At 37.3% G+C, this 23825-nt stretch overlaps 1 protein-coding gene across 5 annotated transcripts in view; it reads left to right on the plus strand.

Annotated features, from left to right (window-relative positions):
* Positions 1–23825, plus strand: part of LOC100924065 (teneurin-3) — a 311270-nt gene that overhangs the window by 231349 nt on the left and 56096 nt on the right. For all 5 annotated transcript variants that reach the window (XM_031943281.1, XM_031943284.1, XM_031943282.1 and 2 more), the window contains 3 exons: positions 15988–16220; positions 17718–17872; positions 18715–19589. In XM_031943281.1, coding sequence (XP_031799141.1) covers positions 15988–16220; positions 17718–17872; positions 18715–19589 — 1263 coding nt within the window. The remainder of the gene's footprint in view (positions 1–15987; positions 16221–17717; positions 17873–18714; positions 19590–23825) is intronic.

A 23825-nucleotide genomic window follows, 5' to 3' on the forward strand; every position in this document is an offset into this window, starting at 1 on the left:
CATTCTGAACTCAGTTTTTTTTTCAGTAGCTTATTATGAGAGAAGAGACCTAATATCAGAAAAATTATATAACATTTATAAAAGTAAACATTTTACTTTTGTCTATTCCAGTTGTTAAGTGGTAAAAGTAACGGATGCTTGTTCTTAGCTATAAATTTTAGAAGAGTGATATGTGGGCTGTATGTGTGAATGAATGGTTTTTGAGTTCAGTTGTTTTTCCATTGTATCCAATTCTTCAAGACCCCATTTGGGGTTTTCTTGGCAAAGATACTGGAGTAGTTTGACACTTCCTTCTCCAAGTCATTTGACAGATGAAGAAACTGAGGCAAACAGGATTAAGTGATTTGCCCAGGATCACACAGCTAGTAATTGTCAGAGGCTGGATTTGAACTCAGGAAAACCAAGTTCTCCTGACTACAGTCTGGTGCTCTAACCACCAACTGCCCTGGGAATGGCTTAGCTGGAAATAAACTTGAACCCAAACCACAAGTAGAGAGCAGAATGTAAGTGGAGCTGGGCAAGTAAGTATAAGAACTACTTAAGGACTTTCAGGAAAGTTCCTGCTCATCTTTCAACATGTTTTGGATTTTTCCCCCCAACAAAACCACCAGGGCTGTCAGTTGTTGACATTCCCATCCAGCTTTATCTTGAATTATTTTCCTTACAGTCGATGTGAAGGGGGCAATGGAGGTTTAGGAACTAAATAACACAATGTAGTTTGGAAACATTTCCCTTCTATTGACCAGCTACTGACTCAAAGCTGGCACAGGAAGAGGGGATGGCAGCAGCCCAATATAGCATTATTTTGTTGTGTACGAGGAAAAGGAATTGAGAAGTGCACTTTCCACTCAAACCTGAGATTTATTTCTATTAAAATGTCAATAAACCGATGTGAAACCTCAAATGACAGCACAATGCATTGTTGGGAAAGAAAGTTTTCAAGAGACTAGGGAATCAGTAATTGTGCTGATAGATTCCATTTGCTCACTTGTTGTTGGTTGTTGGTTTTTTTGTTTTTGTTTTGAGGCATAATTTAACTTTTTCAACCAAACTGGCCTCTTGTTGTTCCCAGAACTCTGCATTCTTGTCCTTTCCTGGCTGGCCTTCACCTCCACCTGGGATGCCCTGCGGTCTCATCTGGAATCCCTAGCTTCCTTCAAGGCAGGGATTCTTGTTTTTGTCTTTCAAACATGCAGATAAATGAAACAGGATAGAGAGCTCCAAGACTTGTACTCAAGAAAACCTAAATTTGAAACCTGATTCAGACATTTAACTAGCTGTTTAATCACTGAATCTCAATTTCTTCCTCTGTAAAATGGTTACATTAACACCCACCTTAAAGGGTTATTATGAAGAACAAATGAGACAATGAGCATAAAACCCTTTACTTTTTTACTTATAGCTAGCTAGTGCTAGAAGTTTTTTGCATCGACTTGACAACATCGGCAATCAGTCAAAGTAATATATTTGTAAAGGAACAGGATGTGAGAAATTGATGTATTGATTTGTCCTGTAAGCTGATGACCCTTTCATTATTTTCTGAAGATGGTGCCTTTTAAATTCCAATTTTCATAAAAAATAGACAAAATGATTTGAAGATTTATTTTATTTAAACATTTTTAAAGTAACCCTCCATTGGCCTCAGTGATTTTTTGCAAATTAACTATGTGTTCAAATAATTAGTATTATAGTAATATTAGTATATATTGCATAACAAACATGTTTCCAAGCTATTAAGGAAATCATCCCAAACAGAAAGCTCAAGAAACAAAAAATAATTTGGGAAGGTTTTTGGTGGTGTTTGTAACAATATTTGATTTGTAGTTGATTCTTTCTTAATTCCAAAATTTAGTTTGTACTAGAACTCTCAAGAGCTAATTTTTTCTGAACATTAAGATATGAGGAAGAAGGAATTATTTAACTGAAGCAAAAGTTCCCAGCTTTGTAGGCAGCCCTGAAAGCTCTTCCTACCTCACTTCATTTTACACTTAACTGAAACAGGTGCTAAAGGAAAGACAGGTGGTAACAGTCCTCACTGAAGCTAAGGATTTTGACTAGAAAAAGATGGGGAGAAGGAATAGAGGGAGAGACAGGAAAACAAGCTGGGGGGAAAATACTTAAAATGGTTACCTTAGTTTGAGTTTTCATGGTACAACTACAAAATGAAAAACACAAGATTGAAAAAGAGCCAAGTAATGTCAAAGACATTCTCAACTGGCTAATCAGATTACACAGGTAGAAATGTATCAAGAAGCTGGCAATTCACCACTGCAGGTTCTCAGAATAGAGGTTAAGGCTAGGGAAACAGATCTAACAGTCATTGATTCACATAAAAATCAGAGTCCTAGCTAGGATCACATTTGTGGAGTTATAAGGGACCTTAGCATTCAAAAAAGAATGGGGTATATTGGACAGCACTTGAGGACCGAGGTTTCCAGCCCCAGCTTTACTATTTATTACTCGTGTGACCTGGAGAAAACAATCAAGACAAAGATTAAATACTATGTGCCAGGCTGTTGGGAATGAAAGAATCTGTCTTCAAGGAGTTTATAATCTAGGAGAAGAACACATATCCACATATACAGCCTATCTCTTTGTGCCTCTATAGATAAAGATGAAGATAATTAGGGAGGGGAGTGGCTCTTGCAGCTGGGGACATCAAGAAAGGCTTTATGTAGAAGGTAGGTCCTATACTTAACAGGCAGAGCTCACAAGAGAAGACATTTCAAGAGATGAGCCTCATGCATGAAGCACATTTTAAAAGGCAAGTTTGGCAAGACTATATTATGTGTGAAATCAAATAACTTAAAACTGGAAAGATAGAAGGGCTTCTAGTTATGAGAGGCTTTAAATGCAGACCAGCAAAATTTATATTTAATCCTACAAGTAAGAGGAAATTCTTGTAGTTTATTAAACCATTTAATCTCAGAGCCTCAGTTTCCTCATCTCCAAAATGAGGAAGTTGGATTAGATCAAAGGTATTAAACTCAAATAGAAACAAATCCCAGCAGCCTGAATATTGACTTAGAAAACCACAAATCATCATTATCCATGTTGACCTGTCATTTTTATTTATTTTTTAAACATTTCCCAATTATATTTGAATCTGTTTTTGGATTACAATTGGGAATTTTCCGGCCCACACACTGTGGCATGTGGATTTGACAATGGATTAGATTATCATTTCAGTCCTTTCCAGTTGTAAATCTGTGATTCTACATGCTGAAGATCATATTGATTGAAAATCAATAAGTAACAGAACCAGGATGAAAAAGTAGACTCCCTGACCCCACCTCTGTGCCCTTTCCCCACCTATACCATGGTAGCATGAAGTTAATAAGACTACCATAAAAGAGGTGATAAAAAGATAGCAGGAACCCTAAATTTTAATCTTTTTCCCAAAAATTTAACTATGTGATCTTAGTTGTCAATCTCACTCCACCTCAGTTTTCTAACCAGAAAGGTGGAGTCAGATTGGATAAGCTCCAAAGGCCTTTTCAACTCTATGAACCTAAAAAGCATAAGGAGAGTAAGATAGAATATCTTCTTCAATGGGTATGAAGAGGAAGAAAAGCCAAGAAAGAGGAGGTGGTCAAAGCCTCAAATGTTACAGATAAGTCTAAGAATGTGAAGCTGAAGGTGGGTAAAAAAGCAATGGAAGTCCCCGGTGATTCTTGAAAGAAGAGTTCCTACTTGAGTAGTGGAAATGGAATCCAGATGTCAAGTGGATAAAGAATGGCAGAGAGGAAGTAAAAGCAACAGTTATAAATTACTTTTTTTCCAACAGTGAAGATGAGAAAATGAGAGATTAACTTCAGTGGGTAGGAAGTTTGAAAAAGGGGTGATGGTTGGTTGTTTTGTTTGCTGCAGTTTTAAACCATAGTGAAAATGTAGACAAATTTATAGACAGAAGGAAAGAATCTGCAGAGAAAAAGAGATTAAAGATATATAAAGGGAACGATGAAAATCAAAAGGAAACTAGAAGAAAAGGAATCAAGGATACAGGTGAAGTAAGTACCTCTGGTAAGGAGAAAGATCATTTTATTTTCTGAAACAGGAGGATAAGTGTCTACCCAGAGAAATTCTGTGTCAAAATATAAGTTGGGGGATTTCAAATTAAACTTGATCTCAGCAAAGCAACACTATGAGAGAGAGTAGAGGTGAAATTAAGGTTCTTAGAGAGAATCAAAAAGTTTGGAAATTTCATAAGGAGTTGATTAGAGTTGAATAAAAGATCTGTTGAGTAGTACCAAGGACATAGATTAGATAACATAAATTTGCACTAGAACCAACCAATTTCAAGCTCTATACAAAGTAAGCATCTAACAAATGTCATTTCATTCATTCACTTATTCATTGATGACTTTCTTCAGTACTAGACAACCCAGACACAAGTGAAGGGAGGTGGTAGACTTTACCTAGAATTGGAGATTAACAGAGTTAAAATAATACCGTGAGGCAAAAGAAATCATTTGCTTTTGGAATCACAAGATCATAGGTTTATAACTGAAAAGTATCTTAGAGGTTCATGCTTAAGCCCTCTTCAATTTATAGGTTTGGAAACTAAGGTCCAGAATGGCTTGCCCAGAGTGACACAGCTAGCATGTGTCTGAAGCAGAATTCAATCCTGGAGCTTACTGACTCCAAGTCTAAATAACTTCCTCACCTTTACCCCTCCAAAACCCACACTGTGTCATTGTCTTATAGGAGTTTAACTTCTATATGAGTGACTTTGTGTTTTTTGGTCTCAATTACCCATCTATAAGATGAGATGGCTTATCTCTAAATCAGTCTGATGATCGCAGAAGATAAAAGTGATGAGATTATGGAGGAAGATAATAGAACTTTGAAGTGACAGACCCCGGTGGTCTAAACTGGTTAGGGAAGCTCATGAAGACAGAACAGAGATGAGCAACAGCAAGCAGAGAGAACCCAAAATTCTACTAAGGAAAAAATGGCCAGTACTACAAACAAGCATGACCTAAGTAGACAGTGCTATCTAAAATATCTTAAGCCAAAAAATGTCTCCCAGGCATTTGTACTGCAGCTTCCTGTCATAGCCACCTGAAATGCCCACACAAATATCTTGTTGAATTCATTGTGCATCCAAAGAAGCAGTGCCATACACATGGTCTTGCTTTAATTGCATCTGAGGCAGAAAGTATATTAAATTCTGAGCCAGAAGATATGGAGCCCAAGTCTTTCACATGACAGGTGATGAATCTGGGCCCCCAAGGAAGAGGCCTTGGCCAGCATCGCACCTGAACATTGAAAACCAGGTCCTCTGATTTTTAAGCCAGTACATTTTTCACTGGCCTCTTGAAAGAGCATGGGGATGGAGAGCCCTTACTAGCTGGGAGACTCACTGTGCAAAGGCTGCAAGAAAGCTCTATGGAACAAAAGATGGAGCACTGGACTTGGAATCAGCAAGAACTGATTTCTGTTCTGGCTTCAAATATATGTCATAGCTGTGTGATCCTGGGCAAGTTATTTAATTTCTCTAAACCTCATCTGTAAAATGGGGATAATAACACCTACTTCCCAGAGTTGTGGTGAGAACTAAAAAGATTTAACAGATTTAAAATGTTTTGCAAACTTTAAAGTAATAGATATATCTATAAAGAGGGGAAGAGGGGGAAGAGATGAAGAAGACTCAGTAGATCATGAAGTCTCTGCTAAAATGAGTTTCATTGTGCATTTTTCTCACAGGTAGCCTGGGTATAATTAGGAGGACAGAATTATCTCAAAGATAATGGACAGATTACTTAGGAACCATGGTGCGTTACCCAGGAAATAAATGCCTACTCAACTCAAATTGTTTTCACTAGTTGGCAGTGCAGTTCCTCTGCCTCTCGTGATCTTCCACACTGGTGAGACTAACGCTTAGTCCCTGAACCACCAGCTTACTTATGCTAAGCTTCTTAACAGGCCATTGTGTTTTGAAGATGGGGAGAAGGCTATATACAAAACATTCCTCCAGTGCCCATTGCAACAGAGAAGTTATCCTGGGTTCTTGAAGGCTATTGCTAACAGAGTACAAACTCCAGCACATCTCACCAAAGAATGACATTGTCATCTTCATCATTGTGTTTTGATTCACCTCAGCTTTACTCATAAATAGGAAACTTTCCATTTATCTGCTCTGTCCTTCACCCATCTTCATCCTCCTCCCATCAATTGGTCTCATCTGGTGAACTTGGTTATTTCTTTGTTCTCCCTTTCATGCCTCAAATGCAGGTTATGAGAGGATTAGGAGTGGGTAATAAAGGAAAAGAAATCCATAAAGGATTACATGAGATGTGGTCAACTTAACTCTAAATTTGTAAACTTTTACAATTCGTATATACTAACACATGCATGTGTCCATGCACATGCAGGGGAGCCCGTGAACCTGGCACCTTCTATAGTTCACTGGTTGGTACTCATTGGTCCATTCAATAAACTTTATCAGTTTTTACTAATTCACTCATTCAACAAACATTAAGCAGTGAGGAAATAAGCAATCCTTGCCCTCAATGAATTTACCACCCATTGGGAAAAGACTGAATAGGTGGGTATGTATATACATATATCTGACGGAGGGGGGAATATCAGGAAATGAAAAGAGCATAGCTCACTGAGGAAGAGCTGTATATGCAATGCCTTGTATGCAATGCACAGGCCAAGTAGGGTGAACATTTGTTGCAAATATCGAAAAAGACAACGACACGATAGGAAACTACAAAGACCAATTTAGCTAGAATAAGTGTGTATAAAGAAGAGTAACAGACAGTAAACCTGGAAAGCTAGGCTGGAAACACACTATGAAGGGCTGTAAAAGCCAAACAGAGAGGAACATACACAGGCATGAGAGGGAGCCACATCAGACAAGAGATGTGGTCTAACCTGTATTTTGGGAATATTGACCTAGCTGGAGGATTAAATGGAAAACACAGATACTTGAAGTAGGGAGACCATTTAAGAAGCTCTTGCAATAACCTGTCCAGGGGAGAGGATGAGTGCCTACACTAGGAGGTGAGGTCATGTAAGTGGAGGGAAGGGGATATAGGTGAGAATAATGTGAAGGCAAAATCATTAAGACCTGCCTTACTCAAGTAGTAAACAGAAACAGTAAAGTAAAGAAGCAAAGAGGTGGGAATTCAGTAGAGAACTAAGTGTTACATTTTGGAGATGTTGCATTTTAGATACTTACAAGATGTGTTGCATGTAATACATGTTTGGGATCACTTGCTTAGAGATAATAATAGCCCACCAATAAAATGAGTTAGCTGGAGAAGAGGGCCCAGGACAGAACTCTGAGAAACATATAGTTGATGTGGATTGAACTAAGATGTATGGCTGAACTGGTCAACTGTATCATTGAGATTATGGACAGAAGGAAGTAGAACCAATAGGAATGAAGGACTTGTAAAAAAAAAAAAAGGAAGGTGTAGAGGAAACAAAAACTAAAAGGAGTTAAACAGGAGAGATCAAATGAAAGGTTATATGGAAGAAGAGAATTTCAGTTCTCTACATCATACACTTATGAATAATGTTCAGATCAAGAGTCAATCAGCAAATATTTAAGAAGCTACTACATGTGCCAGACACTGTTTTAAAACTTGGGATTACAAAGAAAGGCAAAAGATGATCCCTCACAGTTTACTGGATGAGACAACATGCAAAGAAGGTGTACACAGAATAAATTAAACATAATCAAGAGAGGGAAGAAATTAGTCTTAAGGGGACTGGGAGAGACTTCTTATTGAAGATGAAAATTTATTGGGGACTTGAAGAAGGGCGGGGCAACCAGAAAAGAGAGTAAAGAAGAAGAGGCATCCCTGACCTGAGGGACAGAGTGATAGTCCCACAGTTGTGAGACTGGATGGCTTTTAGAAGCAATAGTAATGAGTCTGGTATCTGGAATGAAGGATTTGTGGAGTTGAGCAATATTAAAGAAGAGTGGAAAGGTATGGAAGACCACTTTATGAAGGACTCGGAGTGCCAGAAAAGGATTTTATGTTTGCTCATGGAGTGCACATTTATTAAGGATTTTAAGGATTTATTAAATAGGATAGGAATGGGGCAAGGTAAGAAAGGACATGGTCAGATCTTCCTCCAAGAATATCACTTTGATGATAGTAGAATGGAGTGCAGAATAGAGTGGGGAGACTTGTAGCAGGGAGACCAACTAGCAAGGTAGTCCAGTATGAGGTGGAAGGCCTATACCCCAGTGGTAACAGTATAAGAGGGGTGAGAAGGTGGGTATGAAAAATATTGTGAAAGCTGAATTAACTGGATTTGAGAACAGATTGCATATGGAGAAAACAAGGAATTGGGAACTGAGAAGACCATGGCAGTGTCAAACATGGAAAGTTAGAAAGCGGAAGAAGATAGAGTCAATGATAATTAATTCAGCTTGGGATATGTTAAGTTTAACATGACTGTGGAATATCCAGTTTGAGATGTCCAGCTGAGTCGCTGAAGATATGAGTCCATAGCAGAGAGTAGGTTTGAAAAGTGATTTGAGAATCATCAGCATAGAGGACCCAAAATAGAAATCTGGGGCACCTCTACAGGTAGGGGTCGTGACATTGATGAAAACGCAGTAAAGGAGACTGAGAAGTGTTCAACAAGGAGCAGAAGCAGGAGAGAGCAGTGTCATGAAAACCTAGAGAGAGTGTTAAGGAAAAGGAGAGTCCCTGGCAGTGTCAAAGGCTTCAGAGTCATCACTGTGGATAAAGATTGAGAAAAAGGCATTAGATCTAGCAATTCAAATATTATTTAGTAACTGTAGTGAAAGGAGTTTCAGTTCAATGAGATTGGAAGGCAGATTGTAGAGAGTTAAGAAGAGAGAGAGAAGTAAAGGCAGAAATTATAAATGGCTTTCTCAAGAACTAATCTCAAAAGGAAAGAAAAATATGGGACAATAGATGGATGGATCAAGGGAGAGGTTTTTGAGAATGGAGGAGACACAGACATGTTTACAGGGAAGACAGGGTGAGATTAAAAGTAAGTGTGATAGTAGAAGTGATGGTGGGAGGAAGCCTAAATTTGCTTCTTTGTTAACTGCTCTTTACCCTTGGTTTACCTGGGCCCTGGAGTAAAACAGGGATGATAGAAGGAATCTACTTGGAAAATAAGGGATGGGATCACTTCTGCATTGAAAGAGGTGAAGAGAAGGAATAAAAAATTCAGGAAAGCTACAGTGGGTTAGAGAGTATTACCCTTAAGACGGGGGAGTTAAAGAAGATTGATGAGCTGTGAGGTTAGAGTGCTTATAAACTGAAGTTCTAAGTTAAGAGAGTAGGAGGTATGGAGAAGACTACTGTGAGACAGGAACTGAATACCTTGATAAAGTTTGTTGGCAAAGAATAAAATGAAATGGGAGGGCAAAAATGGATAGATTATGGGGGCAGAGGGGGGTAAATTAAGGTAAATATGGATTGGAGTGTGAGGAGAAAGAAAAGAAAGGATTTTGTCAACAGATATGCAGGAATAGGAGATAGGAAACCTGCCAGACCAAGTAAAGGAAAAGGCTATTTTAAGATTGAAAGCTGTTTGATAGGGAACAGGTACTCAGTGTAGGCTTGAACTCTGAGATGCAGATCTGAGTCCCTAGAGAAGAAGGAAAAATAAGGCAGGGATTAAGTTTAGAGGGCTTGGCAGATCTCTACATCTTTCCCAAATCTCATCCCAAGATGTCAAGGGACACCCTATACAAGCCAAAAACATTCAAACTCCATAAACAAAGATCCCTCTCCTTCCACCCCCTCCCCCTATCCCAGATAAGTTAAGGATTGAGATTTATAATAGCTTTAGGGATCCCTCCGATCCTTCACAGACCAAAAGGCTGAATCTGGAGATGGTGCAGTTTCTGCACCGAATTAACTTCAGAGTTCCTATTGAGTCAATAATGTTCAATTCAAACTGCTATTTAAAAAACAGTTCAGATTCCCTAATTTACTCCAATTAACTGATCTGGTTGCTAGAAATTCAGTGATTTTGCTTTTGAAGAAAATATATCTCCAAATGTGCCATATAGCAGGACCAGCAAATTGCAAAAGATGATCCAGTGAGAGAGTAAGATTTCTGTTTCTTACATTGTCCATTTTTTGGAATCATCCTTCCCCCATTTAAAAAATATATTATGACAAAACAAATTAGCAAATCAAACTATTTTCTATATATTCTATCTATATCTATATAAAACTTCACTAAGGAAGGCTTGATAATTGCTGTGATCTAAGCAAGTCAGGAATGAGTTAATGTACTACAGGATCTACACTTGACTTCCATTTTTTTGGTTTTTCCTATTAGCCAAGACCTTAATTTTACATTAAACTTTTCTAAAATGGCAATCCATCTCAGGCAATCCATCACATGAGAGTGTTGGGCTCTGCAAACAACCATGGGCTTTCATTAGACATCTATTTTGTAAATCTCCTGCACCCCAGCTGACAGCTGGAGCCTGTTTTCACTCACTATACTTAGCATCATTTGTTTTCTCTTCAATATGGGCACTATCAGCAATGGTTCAGATCACACACCCATATCCCTTTGGTGCAACTCTTGTCTTCCAAAAGATCCTTTAATAGGGTGTCCACCCCAGGACCCTTCTTTGAGAGCAGGCGTTCTTAAACGATTTTGTGCATCATGGACCCTTCTGGAGGTCTATTCTTTTTTGAATAATGTTTTTTTAATAAAATAAAAAATTATCAGATTACAAAGAAAAAAATACATTTAAAGAAAATAATCAAAATTTAAAAAAAAAAACAATTTCAAAGACCCTAAGTGAAGAACTATCGCTCTAGATTTTTTGATATTCCAAGAAGACCAGTACAGCAAGTAAACTAGCCATTACTTAGCCCTCACTCCCTCTAGATGATAGGCTCATCTTCTTTTGCATGGAGGAGGCAGTATGGTATAGTGGATCAAACATTAGACATGGAATTAAAAAGAGCTGCTACAATGGAAAAACACTGGCTTTTTAGACAGAGGACCTGGATTCAAATCTCAACTTGGAAGAGTCATATCCTCCCAGAGGGTCAGTGTCCTCAGTTATAAATGGAGGCTGAGGTCCACTTTGGCCTCTCTCTTTCAACTCTAGTTCTATGACATGTAATTCAGATACAAATTCTGCCTCAGATGTGACCCTGAGGAAGTCATTTCTCATATTCAGTTTCTTCATAATATAAAATGAGATGGATGAATGTGATGTTCTCTCTTTGCAGTTTTGAGTGTGTGATCTTGGGATTCTTTCTATGGCTCTTTAGTTTAAAATTTTCACAGTCATCTTGAAACCACCTCCCAAAACTTCACTATTCTTTTATCCCAATGTATAAATGCCATTTTTGTATGCCAGTAGTTTTTAATCTTGGTTTTCATGTGGGGAAAGTTTGAGCTGAAGAACAAGCTTCATTGTATAAGAGATGAGGCTTTGCTTCAGGGAACTTTATCTGAGTCTCTCTAGAGTGCAGAGGAGAGCATCCAGCATCTGTTCAAATGATGTAACACCAGCACTTTGGTGCATCTTTATCTCATCAATGTGGGTAGTCCCTCCACAGTCACAGCTCACCCTCACTTGCTCCTTCTGCATAATTCTTGTTCATTTTTTCTCCCCTAATTTCACTATCAAGTAGAGGTCCTTACCTTTTTAGGTATGTGTCATGTTCTACTCATTTGGCTGTCTAGAGAAACTTAAGAGCCTCTTCTCAAAATAATTTTAAGTGCATAAAATACATATGATTACAAAGGAAACAATTATATTTAAATAAAAGTATATAATTTCTCCCATCTAAGCATAAAAGACCTCCTCAAATCCATCCATAAATTCTCAGGTTAAGAACTGCCAGAGAGGGACCACCCAACATGGTGAGGGTTGTCTTCTCTTTCTCTTGACATCATTAATATACTAATGAAACAAATAAGCTGACACCATAGGTGCATAGACCAGAGAATATAGATCCAGATCTGAAGAGACCTCCAAAGCCATCTAGTCCAATCCCTTTACTTTAAAGTGAAGGAAACTGGGACCCAAAAAGTTTAAGTGACCCAATGTCACACAGTTAACTTAGTAATGCAAGGCTTTCTCCACTGATCTATACTTCCTCACTTATCCTTCACTTTTATCATATGACTAGTCTATCTCTTTCTTGTTGTTCATATATTTCTTTGATGACATTATTTATTCCACCTCTCCTTCTGGCCACATAATACTCTATATATTCGGTCTTCCTAAACAGAAGAGGTATATAAACAATCTAGGTTTTACTTTGAAAGGTATATGTATAAAGTCTTGCCACATCACTTATGTTTTATGAGGAAATTTTCGGTCTTTGTATGAAATTTCGGCTTTCAAAGGGTCTGAATGAGATGCCTCTGAATGAATGAAAACATAAGTACTTAGTGAACGCCAGTGGATGTAAGGCCTAAATAATAAATAAAGAGAATAAAAAAGAAAAAACAAGATAGTGTCTGGCCTCATGGATTTCACTTTCTATAAAGCAAATATGATGCATACAAGGGAGTGGTAGTTCAGGAATAACATTTTGGATAGGAAAATCATGAGAATGGTAAAAGAAACCCTAGGACAATTGATTACCACATTCTTTCCAGGATATGATGTAGAGAAATATAATATAAGGCCTTCTCATAATAAAGTAGGCAGTACCCTCAGAAGCTCTTATGAAAAAGTGCTGCTCTCCATGTATTAGATTGCCACATGGGTCAGTTAGTCTTGCAACTAATGAAAGCCATAGATGGTCTGTGCCATAGAGGGACTATGCCATTAATAGAACTAACTAGGTAAGTCCCAAATGAAACCTGTTCTCATGAGGAAGAAGTCCTTGAAAGGTGTGAATAATTCAGCACTAACCTTACTACCACCATAAAATCAATTAAGTATTTGGGAAGCAACTGCTAAGTGGCAGGCATTGTGAATACCTGTGAATGAAAAAATCCCTCACAAGAAACTTATATTCTCTTCAGCTCAAAGGACTATCTTACTGATAATGTCAGTAGGACCTTAGCATTAATGATTTGGGGCAAGAATGCCTTGCTCACAGTAGAATGGAGATAAGATTACTTAGCAGAAGTAACGTCTTTCTCAAATGTATACATGTTGTCCCTGTTCCCCATCATAACTTTTTAAAAATCAGTCTTAATTGAATTTGAAGGTACCAAACTGCATTAGTGGAAGGTGTAATCTCACCTAGGAGGTCTCTATTAAATGAAATCATGGACCCAGTTCTTTTCTTATTTGAATTATACTTTAAGGTCTACAAAGTACTTTAAAGCTTCCTTTCATTTGTTCCTCACAGTGCCCTGTGAGGTGAGTAAAATACCTATTATTATCTCTTCTTTGCAGACAGGGGAACTGAGTCTCAGGTTAAAGTGACCTGCCCATGATCACAAAGCTAATAAGTATGGGAGGCTGGGCCCTCTGAATAATACCTTTTCTATCACATCACCTCTCTCATGGGCATGTACTCCATACAGAGCTATCAAGCATAAGATAGGGTTCTGCCCTTAAAAATCTGAAGTCCACACAAAAGAAGAAATGTAAGTACATTTAAATATAAGTGACAGGCAGATATAGAAAATATTCAAAATCAATCATAACTCTACAGAGTAAAAAAGATGCACAAGTCCCACAGACTTGAGATGGAAAAAACTAAACAGACTAATTCAATAGTTGCCAAATCCCCAAAATATGATTAGGCTGCAATTCTTAAACATATTCTCTGCTTCCTAAAAGGCCAGTTCTGTTCACATCAGATTTTTTTTTAAAAATCTGTATTAAACTGTTTTGAAACATCAGAGTAATATATTAAGATAGCTTCTCAGTTAATTATAAAGAAACTGTCATATTAGCAAGCATAATATCTGGGGTCCATTTGAAGTTTTCTGAAGAGAAAAACATAACAGCACCAAGCATAGCACATCAGTCATTTCATCATGTCATGAAACTTAGAAAACTGAATAGTTATAGACCAGAGGCCATCTAGTCAACCCTCCTTGTCATATTAAGAAACCATGGCCAAAGGAAGTTAATAAGTGGTAGAGAAAAAATTTGAACCCAGGCCTTCTGACTCCTCCAAAACAACTGTTTCTTACCACTCATGACCAAATACTTGTAGTTTCTGTACCTTCTCCTTCTCAGACCTTCAGACCTCCTCCTCCTTCTCTCTTGTACCTTGTACTTTCTTTTCTCTCTCTCTCTCTCTCTCTCTCTCTCTCTCTCTCTCTCTCTCTCTCTCTCTCTCTCTCTCTCTCTCTCTCTCCCTTATTTTCTCTCTCCCATCTCTCTCTCCTATCTCTTCTCTCTCTCCCCCATCTCACTGTCTCTCCCACCTCCTTCCCTCCTTTTCAAATATCTCCCTCTTTTCTCCATACACACCCTCTTCCAACCTTCTATCTACTATACTATTCACCACATAAGTATTCAGAACTGCTCTGCTCTGTTCTCAGCATTATAAACATCTTCAGGAAGGCAGCCAGTTCTCTCCACTGGTTTAGCACATATTGTTATATGCAGCAACCATTTTTTTCCACACCACTATTGAACTGCAGAGCTCTAGTCTCCAAAGTCCTGGTAGAACCTCCCTATAATTTTGAATTTCTTCCTGCCCTTCCCTCTGCCAGTTGAAGAAGCCCAGGGATAAACTCTGACCTACTGCTTTAGGGCTAAAATAATTATAGACATTGTTGCTTTTAAGTAGAAACAACATCAGGGGAAATATTACTTTCTCTTTAAAAAATGATGAGAAAACCATTATACCATGATAATAATTACACCAAATCAAATAGCTAGGAAAAAATGAGATAATATGTGTAAAAGCACTTTGCAAGCCTTAAAGTGCTATATAAATGCTAGCTATTATCATACAGCTAATTTTCTATTACATGTTTTAGATGTTAATATATGGGATAAAATGCCAACCTTCATGTGACTTTCATATATGCTATTAAACAACAAATTCGATAAAACATGAATTAATATGATGGATACCTACATTTTTAATGAGATCTTAAATTATATTCACTCTTTGTACTCTGAACATTTGATATTTATAAAGAGAATCTATCTAAAAAAATACATCCCAACTATATGTCATAATCTGTTTAAAACTTGTTCACGTTAGTCTTTGCAAGTAGCAGTTCATCCTATGTGTTACATTAGCACTTTTTATATTTACAAAATGTGAGGAACTACATTATGTGAACAGATGTTTGTATCTCACCAAGATTCTCAGATCGACTTTAGAGTTCAATTTGCAAACATCAGAAATGAAACTGCCCGATACGGCATTCAGACTCTGGGCATTAGGCGGCCAGCTGAGATTGCTTCCTGCTATTCAATGACCTCATTTCGGCTCTTAACACTATAAATCAGGTCAAAAATTGTAACTGCAGTGGGTTCTGTTTCTGGATTATGATATAACAGCCAAGGAGGGCATGATGCTACATTGTTTCTCCTGTCATAGGAGAGAAGAGGGTAATTCCCCGTGACGAGGCACTGCTGCAGTAGTAGCCTGTTATGCCTTTCTAGAGAGAGTTTACAAAGGTATACAGACGCTGGCGGTATAGCTATAGGGGCATCAGAGTGATTCTGGGCTCAGCTGCAAAAATTCTTTGTCTTATGTATCATTAAAAAAAGGGAGAAGGGGGTAATTACAAAAAAGATGCATGTTACTGACCTGTTAAATGGATCATGGAATATTGGGATTTCAAGTTGAAAGGGAGCTTACAGATCATTCAGTCCAACCCCCTCCCCCATTTTATGGATAAGGAAATAGAGGGCTAAAAATATCAACCGGCTTGCCTATTTAAAGCGTTTAATAAAAGTAGCATTAAGCTTGACAAGAGTTTCTATATTGCTCTGAAACATTCTACTCTCTTTCCAGTTTTTGCTAGCTTCTAGCCAGAGTTTTAGAATTTTAAACAATTGTTCTGTTTTCAGAATGAACCACTTATCATGTTTAAATATGTGATCCCCTTTTGCAGCAGCAATCCAGCTCACAGATACTACCTTGCAACGGATCCAGTAACAGGAGATTTGTATGTTTCTGACACAAATACCCGCAGAATTTATCGCCCTAAGTCCCTTACTGGTGCAAAAGACCTCACTAAAAATGCTGAAGTGGTTGCTGGAACAGGAGAACAATGCCTCCCATTTGATGAAGCAAGATGTGGAGATGGAGGCAAGGCTGTGGAGGCCACCCTCATGAGTCCCAAAGGTAAAGAAAGCATTATGTTGGACAACTTTTTTTAATATAGAAAAGGGAAGGAAATCCAGTTATTGCTTGATTGTCTTAAATGCCGAGTCTGACCTTTTGCCCAAAGCTGTGTTGAGAGAAGGTGGTTTTCAAATCTAGTCCTTTTAAAAGCCATTTAGCATGAAACTGATAGAAGCCTAAGTGGATTTTACAGTAAATATTGAGTTCTTGATCTCTCTGATTTCATGCCATTTTTTTAGCTATCCAAAGAATAAAGCAAATACTCTGAAATCCTGTTAAAGGGAACTTCAAGGAGGTGTCCAAATTCCTCACTGTATTGAAGTCATCTTTGTAACTGATGAATTCTGGTATGCTTAAAAAATCTCCCCAAAGCAGCCCTATTAGCACTCATCCAGTTATGAACTGTTCGACTTTTTCTTTGTGTATCATGAAGAAAACACTTGGCATGTGGGATTTCTGGAGGTGACAGGGGCTAACAGCCTGCAGGATAAACTTTCTATCAATCATCCTAGACATGATTTGCTCTTTGCCATTTAATATAGTATTTCATTATAGCAAGTGACTATTGTATGGATAAGGACTAGGGGGAAAATGTTTGTTGTAGTGAATTATTCATAGTAGCAGATTTTATCCTCAAAAGGTCAATAAAGCACTAGCTTGAACTTGATTGTGTTTTTGTTAGAATGAATATGATACAAAAAAAGTTTATTATAGGGGAATTTAACCCATTTCTACAATTTCTTGGCACACACAAAATTGTGACGATACCATTTTATACTTGGAACATATGATAATCCTCAGTTGTAGCAGACATATCTCAGAGTCAAGATATAGGTTCAAATCCCAACCCCTGACAAATAACTTACTAGATATGTGACCCTGGTCAAGTCATTTCCCCAGAGTTCTGGGCAATTTACTCTTAACCTGAGATCTGTAAACTTGTTTTTCAGCTTTTGTTGTTTTTTTTTATTTATACAAAATAGCTACATTTCAGTATAACTGGTTTTCTCTATCATCCTATGCACCTTGTTTTATGTATTTAACAATCTTATTTTGAGAGGAAGATCATAGGCTATGCCCAGATTGGCAAAGGAACAAGATTGGACTATTGCTCTAAATTAGAAGTTATGGAACATTTGACAAAAATACATTGGAAGAGGGCATTTCCTCACCAATTGTTCCTTAGCCCTGCTGAAATCACCGGTCCAAGCAAAAAAGAGATAAGGCTTGAGCTGCTAATTTACAGCTAGCTGAAGGTAGCTCACATATTTATGTCTCTCTTTAGCACATTCTGCATTATTTGTGATATAAATAATAATATGGAACTCTTCTAAATATATCTGAGTTCTATAAACATACCTGCTAATCATGAGTGATTTGTATAATTCATCATCAGTAAGATATTGAATACTTTTTGATTATTATGTAATCAAAAGTAATTGGTTTGTTTGTGAGGATTTTTTTTAATCCCATAATATTTACTTCTCTTGGACACAGGGATGGCCATTGATAAGAATGGATTAATCTACTTTGTTGATGGAACCATGATCAGAAAAGTAGATCAAAATGGTATAATATCAACTCTTCTGGGTTCTAATGATCTAACTTCAGCCAGGCCTTTAACATGTGATACCAGCATGCACATCAGCCAGGTAATTAAAAAATGAAACTTAAATGGTAATGTTCTGTCTTAAGTATAGCTTGCTTTACCAAATAAATAGAATTCAGCAGAATTCAGTTGTATTTGCTGCATGTGGCAGTTTTCAGGACAAACTTCTTCCAAGAGATTATATTTAAATGTCCTTAGGAAATGAGTTTAAAAAAAAACTTCCCTCTTTCACAGTCATGTTCATGATAAACTCAGTATAGTGCAGAACTACAATATTAGTAAGAAATGATAGAGCATTTGTAATAAAATTCCAGTAGAGTAGCAGCCTGAAGATATTCTTTAAAATGAACCAAATTGCTTAAGTCTCTTAATCTGTTATAGTGAATGACTTAGGTTCTCAAGTAGTATGGAAAACCCACTAGTATTAGTCCCACTGGACTTTTATTTAGAATTGGGAGCTCTAGTATTGCCCTGATTGAAAACACAATAGAACACTAATGTATTCATAACCTCGAAAGTACTGGGATTTAGTGCTTATTAACTGCTATCAGGATGCAAACCAAGAATATATGTGCTCATATCCCACCATTAGCCACTGATTCACTACGTATAAGCTAATTTTCTGTTTGTGTATAGCTCTAATACATCTTTCTATGAGGTGTATTTTTAAGTAAAATGTTATTTCCTCCATCTGTCTTCACATGAGACCTTTACGCTGATTTTACTGTGGCTATTGAAAAAGCAATTTTAAAGGAGTTCATCAAATGGAGGTTAATTTCACTGAATGGTCTAATTTCATCTAATGCCAGTAAATTAACAGCAGCAAAGTAACGGGCTAACCAAACAATTTCTTTTTTTTTTTTCTTTTTTTTTTTTTTTATTAAGGTGCGTCTGGAATGGCCTACTGACTTGGCTATTAACCCTATGGATAACTCCATTTATGTCCTGGATAATAACGTAGTTTTACAGATCACTGAAAACCGTCAGGTCCGCATTGCTGCTGGGCGACCAATGCACTGTCAAGTCCCCGGGGTGGAATACTCTGTAGGAAAACATGCAGTTCAGACAACCTTGGAATCAGCTACAGCCATAGCCGTATCCTACAGTGGGGTCCTGTACATCACAGAAACGGACGAAAAGAAGATTAACCGAATAAGACAGGTCACAACAGATGGAGAAATCTCATTAGTTGCTGGAATACCCTCGGAATGCGACTGTAAAAACGATGCCAACTGTGACTGCTATCAGAGTGGGGACGGCTACGCCAAGGACGCCAAGCTCAATGCTCCTTCCTCCTTGGCCGCATCTCCAGATGGCACGCTGTACATCGCGGATCTCGGGAACATCCGGATCCGGGCTGTGTCAAAGAACAAACCTTTACTGAATTCTATGAATTTTTATGAAGTGGCCTCTCCAACTGATCAAGAGCTTTACATTTTTGACATCAATGGTACTCACCAGTATACCATGAGCCTCGTCACTGGTGATTACCTGTACAATTTTAGCTACAGCAATGATAACGATATCACTGCAGTGACAGATAGCAATGGCAATACTCTCAGAATCAGGCGAGATCCCAACAGGATGCCAGTAAGGGTGGTATCCCCTGATAACCAAGTCATATGGTTGACCATAGGGACCAATGGATGTTTGAAAAGCATGACTGCTCAGGGACTGGAGCTAGTTTTATTTACTTACCATGGCAACAGTGGTCTTCTGGCCACCAAGAGTGACGAGACTGGTTGGACTACCTTTTTTGAGTAAGTACAAAAATTAAGAAATCGTTTTTAAAATTTAAGGTATTGAGATTTTATTTCATATAGCAATCTTCAAACAAAAAATGTGGCAAAACCAATCCTCCCCCCCCCCCAAAAAAAAACCACACAATGGATAAACCTTGCTTTGAGCTTGGACACAGCACACATTTGCATTTATGCATTTGATTAAAACATAGCAGTGCTGGTAACCATAGCTTGCAGCTGTCACAAGAAGAGCTGTAAAAACATCTTCAAAGAATTCTGATCAATCACCTCTATATGTTTTTAATCATGTAAAAATCCTTAAAAGCCCTTTATCTTCACTTATTTGTTATCAATGAGCAAATCACTTATCTATGAGGTTAAGCAACTCTTTAATTTCAAATCAGTTGCCAGGCTGCATATTGGTGAAGGGAGTTTCCTCTCTGTGAATTCCTCATCTGAACAAAATCATAGTTCCAGACAATGCATACATGTATATGACAAAGTGCATGTTGGAGAGAAATATGACTTTTATAACCAAGAGCAAATTGGGAATCAATCAATTAACAAAACATTTAATAAGTACCTTTCTACTTGTATGCCAAAGCAACTGTAGATACAAAGATAAAAATTAAACAGTCCATGTCCTCAAGGAGATTATATTCTATCATGTATACTCACACATATACACAAAGTAATTACAGGGTAGTTTTGGGTGGCAACAGAAAAGCTCTCATAAAAAACCCTAAGGGTTGTAAAACACAGTGGACTTGGTTTTAAATTCAATTCAATAAGCATTTGTTATGCAGCCTAGAAAGCATCTGAGTATAACTGCTCCAGCTAAAAAGTTATGCAGAATACCTGGAGAAAAGAGTAACCAGTAGCACATCCAGTCTGACTATTTAAAGAGTAAATTCCCTTAAAGTCAGTGAAAAACCTCAGTGAAATTAACTAGGGTCTGTTTTAAGACCCTAGAGCTTTGCAATGAATATGCACATAAAATCAAGTAGACTGATTGCTTATTTGAATAACTTTGCAGGGGTCACACTGGATAATTAAATACACACAAATAGCATATTGGCAGAGATAGAATAGGCTTCGAATTAAATGTAAAGATTCCTAACTCTGACTTCATATTATAGGCTGAGACAAAAATATTTTCCAAAGGATCATAGGTCTGAAATTGTAATGAAAGTTGGTGGTAATGTGCTTTAATACAGAAATGCAGCTTTGGGTTGCATATCACTTTTTCTAGAATGTGTAAAGTAGAATCAGCCTTATAACTTGAATTGTGCTTCTCCTTTCAGAGCAAGTTCCATTTTAATAAAATTAATGTGACCCCGCAGCAAGATTTTCTAAAAGGGATAAATCTTTTTCAGCAGAATGACATTAAAATTCCGTTCTTAACATTCCCTTTATTCATTTTAGGATCGCAATAGGTGGGGAAAAAATTGGAAGTTAATGGAAGGTACTTCCTTTGCACAGGTTTTCAAAGTCATAGCAGGTTCTAATGCCAAAGAGGGGGGAAAAAAAAGTATAGAAAAATGTGTTCCAATCAGATGAACCTGGGTAGGAGAGCTGCTCTGATTACTAGATATTCAGGGAATGATGGTGGTATGGATGAAATGCTGGTTTTGTTTAAATCAGAACAGAAATACTGAATTAAATTGGTAATACAACCAAAGAGCCAAATCCTTCTCTCTGGGCGACATCCAGATGTATCTTTGTTAATAGGGTAATGTCTTATAAAATGACAGCTCTTTGATGACAAACGTGTTTTGTTTTTATGCCTTTGTATCCCCAGTCCTTCATATGGAATCTGGCATATAGTAAGAACTTAATAAATGCTTATTGAATTGTATTGCTATGAAACCAGTACTTTGCAACAAAATAAATGGGTTTGTTCTCTAGCTGCAATGAAATTTTAAATATTAGAAGATATCAAAGAAAGGGGGCAGTATTCAGTTAGGTTTTGTTGTTGTTGTCGTTGTTTTAAAAGGTAAAAGAACAATAATAAAATATAATCGGAGGAGCTCAGAGAGACATTAGAAGTCATCTGCCCGATTTCATAAAGATAGTGGAAAAACCCAGCTAGTATTCAAAAACATAGTCTCTTCCTCTAAAGTCAGGGCCTCCTTCTTTGTATCACCCTATAAATTACTTGTAGGTCTAGAGTAAATGATAGTTTGCAAAGCACTAGCCTAGGAGGGAGGGAAAAGCCCATTATCTGTTTCATAGATGAGAAAACTGAGGACCAAAGGTTAAGCCAGTAAATGAAAACCAAAACTAAAACTCAAATTATTTGATCTTCAACTCCACTGCACCTCAGGCATGTCCAAGAATAAGCAAAACAGCAAAGTAATAAAATGAAAATGAGCAAGTAACACTTACAAATAAACAGATCTAACAGGTTTAAAAAAATTTAATAAAAACTCATCACCATCACTTTTCCTGATGCAAACTTACTGAATTTAAAATTTAAATGTATTTACTAAATTTTATTTTATAATGATTAAATACTATTCCAGAAATCACAACTCAATACCTTATCCAAAACTACTCCCACTAAATTCATATCTGTATAGATCAGTATTTTGGGGACTCTGGTTTAATCTAAAGGTCTGAAGAACTAAGTTAAAACAAGGTGCTCTAAGAAGCAGTGTTTGTAATGTTTTGCCTCTAGAAATCAAGAACAGAATCTGGAGCACACGTGCACACAAAATTGTACAAATCTAAACATTTAGATGTGATAAAAACTTAAGATGATTAGAAAAGAGAAAAGAAACAAACAGCATATGTAGAGGATTTGATCGGAGATGTTCCAAACTGTCATGTCAGAGTAACAAATGATCCTTTTTTCTTTTATGTCCATTCATGCTTTTGGACTATAGAACACCCAAGTGTCACTGGTACTTTAAAGGGTCAAGACCTTTAAAAAGACATTCAAAAGTCAGTGCACATAATAAAGGGAGAATGAAGTGAATGTCAGGCCATGACTCCAAAGCCAGCATCTGGGTTCTGAGATAACGGCATGTTCATGTCAGTCTACTTTTGATTGAGATTGAAGTTGGAGGAACTCCGAGCCCCTGCATCTACCCTGCAGCCCATACATCTACTTATCAGAGACATGACCCCAGGGGGTTCTGGGCTACACATTAGATCCTCATACACAAATAACAACAGGAAGAACTACTCCCCAGATACAGGCAGAAGAGGGATCCAAATTCCCACCAGATTTAAGGTTTTTGTAGTCTTCTGTAGGTTGGCAATTTTTTTTTACAATGGGCACACTACCAGAATATTAGTGCACATCAGTAATATTTCATTTCACATTTGTGCATCCCTGCATGTTTTCTTCATATCTGCCAAAGCTACTTGGAGATTCAGGAAAGTTGAAGAGGGAATTAGAAGAGGTTTGACAAGAAGACAGGTTTTCTAAGAAAACAAAACTAGGAGTGCATTAGATGTACAATTATCCTTACCCATGGAACGAATGCTTATCCATTCACATAATTTCATGGTATTTTTCTCTCATGACAACATGCTGTATGTTCTAAAATTCTTTCACAGTAAACTCTAGGTAGTGGCCCAGTGAGTCCAAAAACCAGATGTAATTGTTTGGGTCAGCCTGGAATATTGAAGCCAATCTTGGTGAACTGAGGACTTGGGAATGAGGGGTCATAGTTACATCTTTTTTTGTTCAGTTAAATTCAACAAATAAATTAAGTACCTATCTATCCTGGAAACAGAAATATAACTAACTCAAAGTCTGCTTTCAGTAAGTATATAATCTAATGGAGGAAGCAAAGAACTATGATACAAAGAAATTATGGAAGAGGGATGATGATTCATGAGATTTTTCATATAGGAGTCAGCATCAGAGTGAAAGTCCCCTTTAACAGGGGGTTTGCCCAAAAGAGAGGCTCAAGGGTCAAACATCCATTCCAATAAGAAGGCACAGTATGAACAGATTCAAGGAGGAAAGAAAGAACAAGAAGTGATTAAGAGACCAAGAGTAGACCAGTTTGACTAGAACATAGACTGGCTGAAGGGAAGTAATATGAGAGAAGGTTATATTTGGTATGAATTTGCACATCCAGCTTAGAAAAGATAAAAGAGTCTCTGTACTCAGGCTAAAATTCAAAAGCCAAACTTATATATATATATATATATATATATATATATATATATCTTAAAACATCTTACCTACTTTTAATATATAAACTTCATTTTGCTATCAGCTAATCATTATCAGGG

Source organism: Sarcophilus harrisii, chromosome 6 (assembly GCF_902635505.1).
Source record: "Sarcophilus harrisii chromosome 6, mSarHar1.11, whole genome shotgun sequence".
Taxonomy (NCBI): domain Eukaryota; kingdom Metazoa; phylum Chordata; class Mammalia; order Dasyuromorphia; family Dasyuridae; genus Sarcophilus; species Sarcophilus harrisii.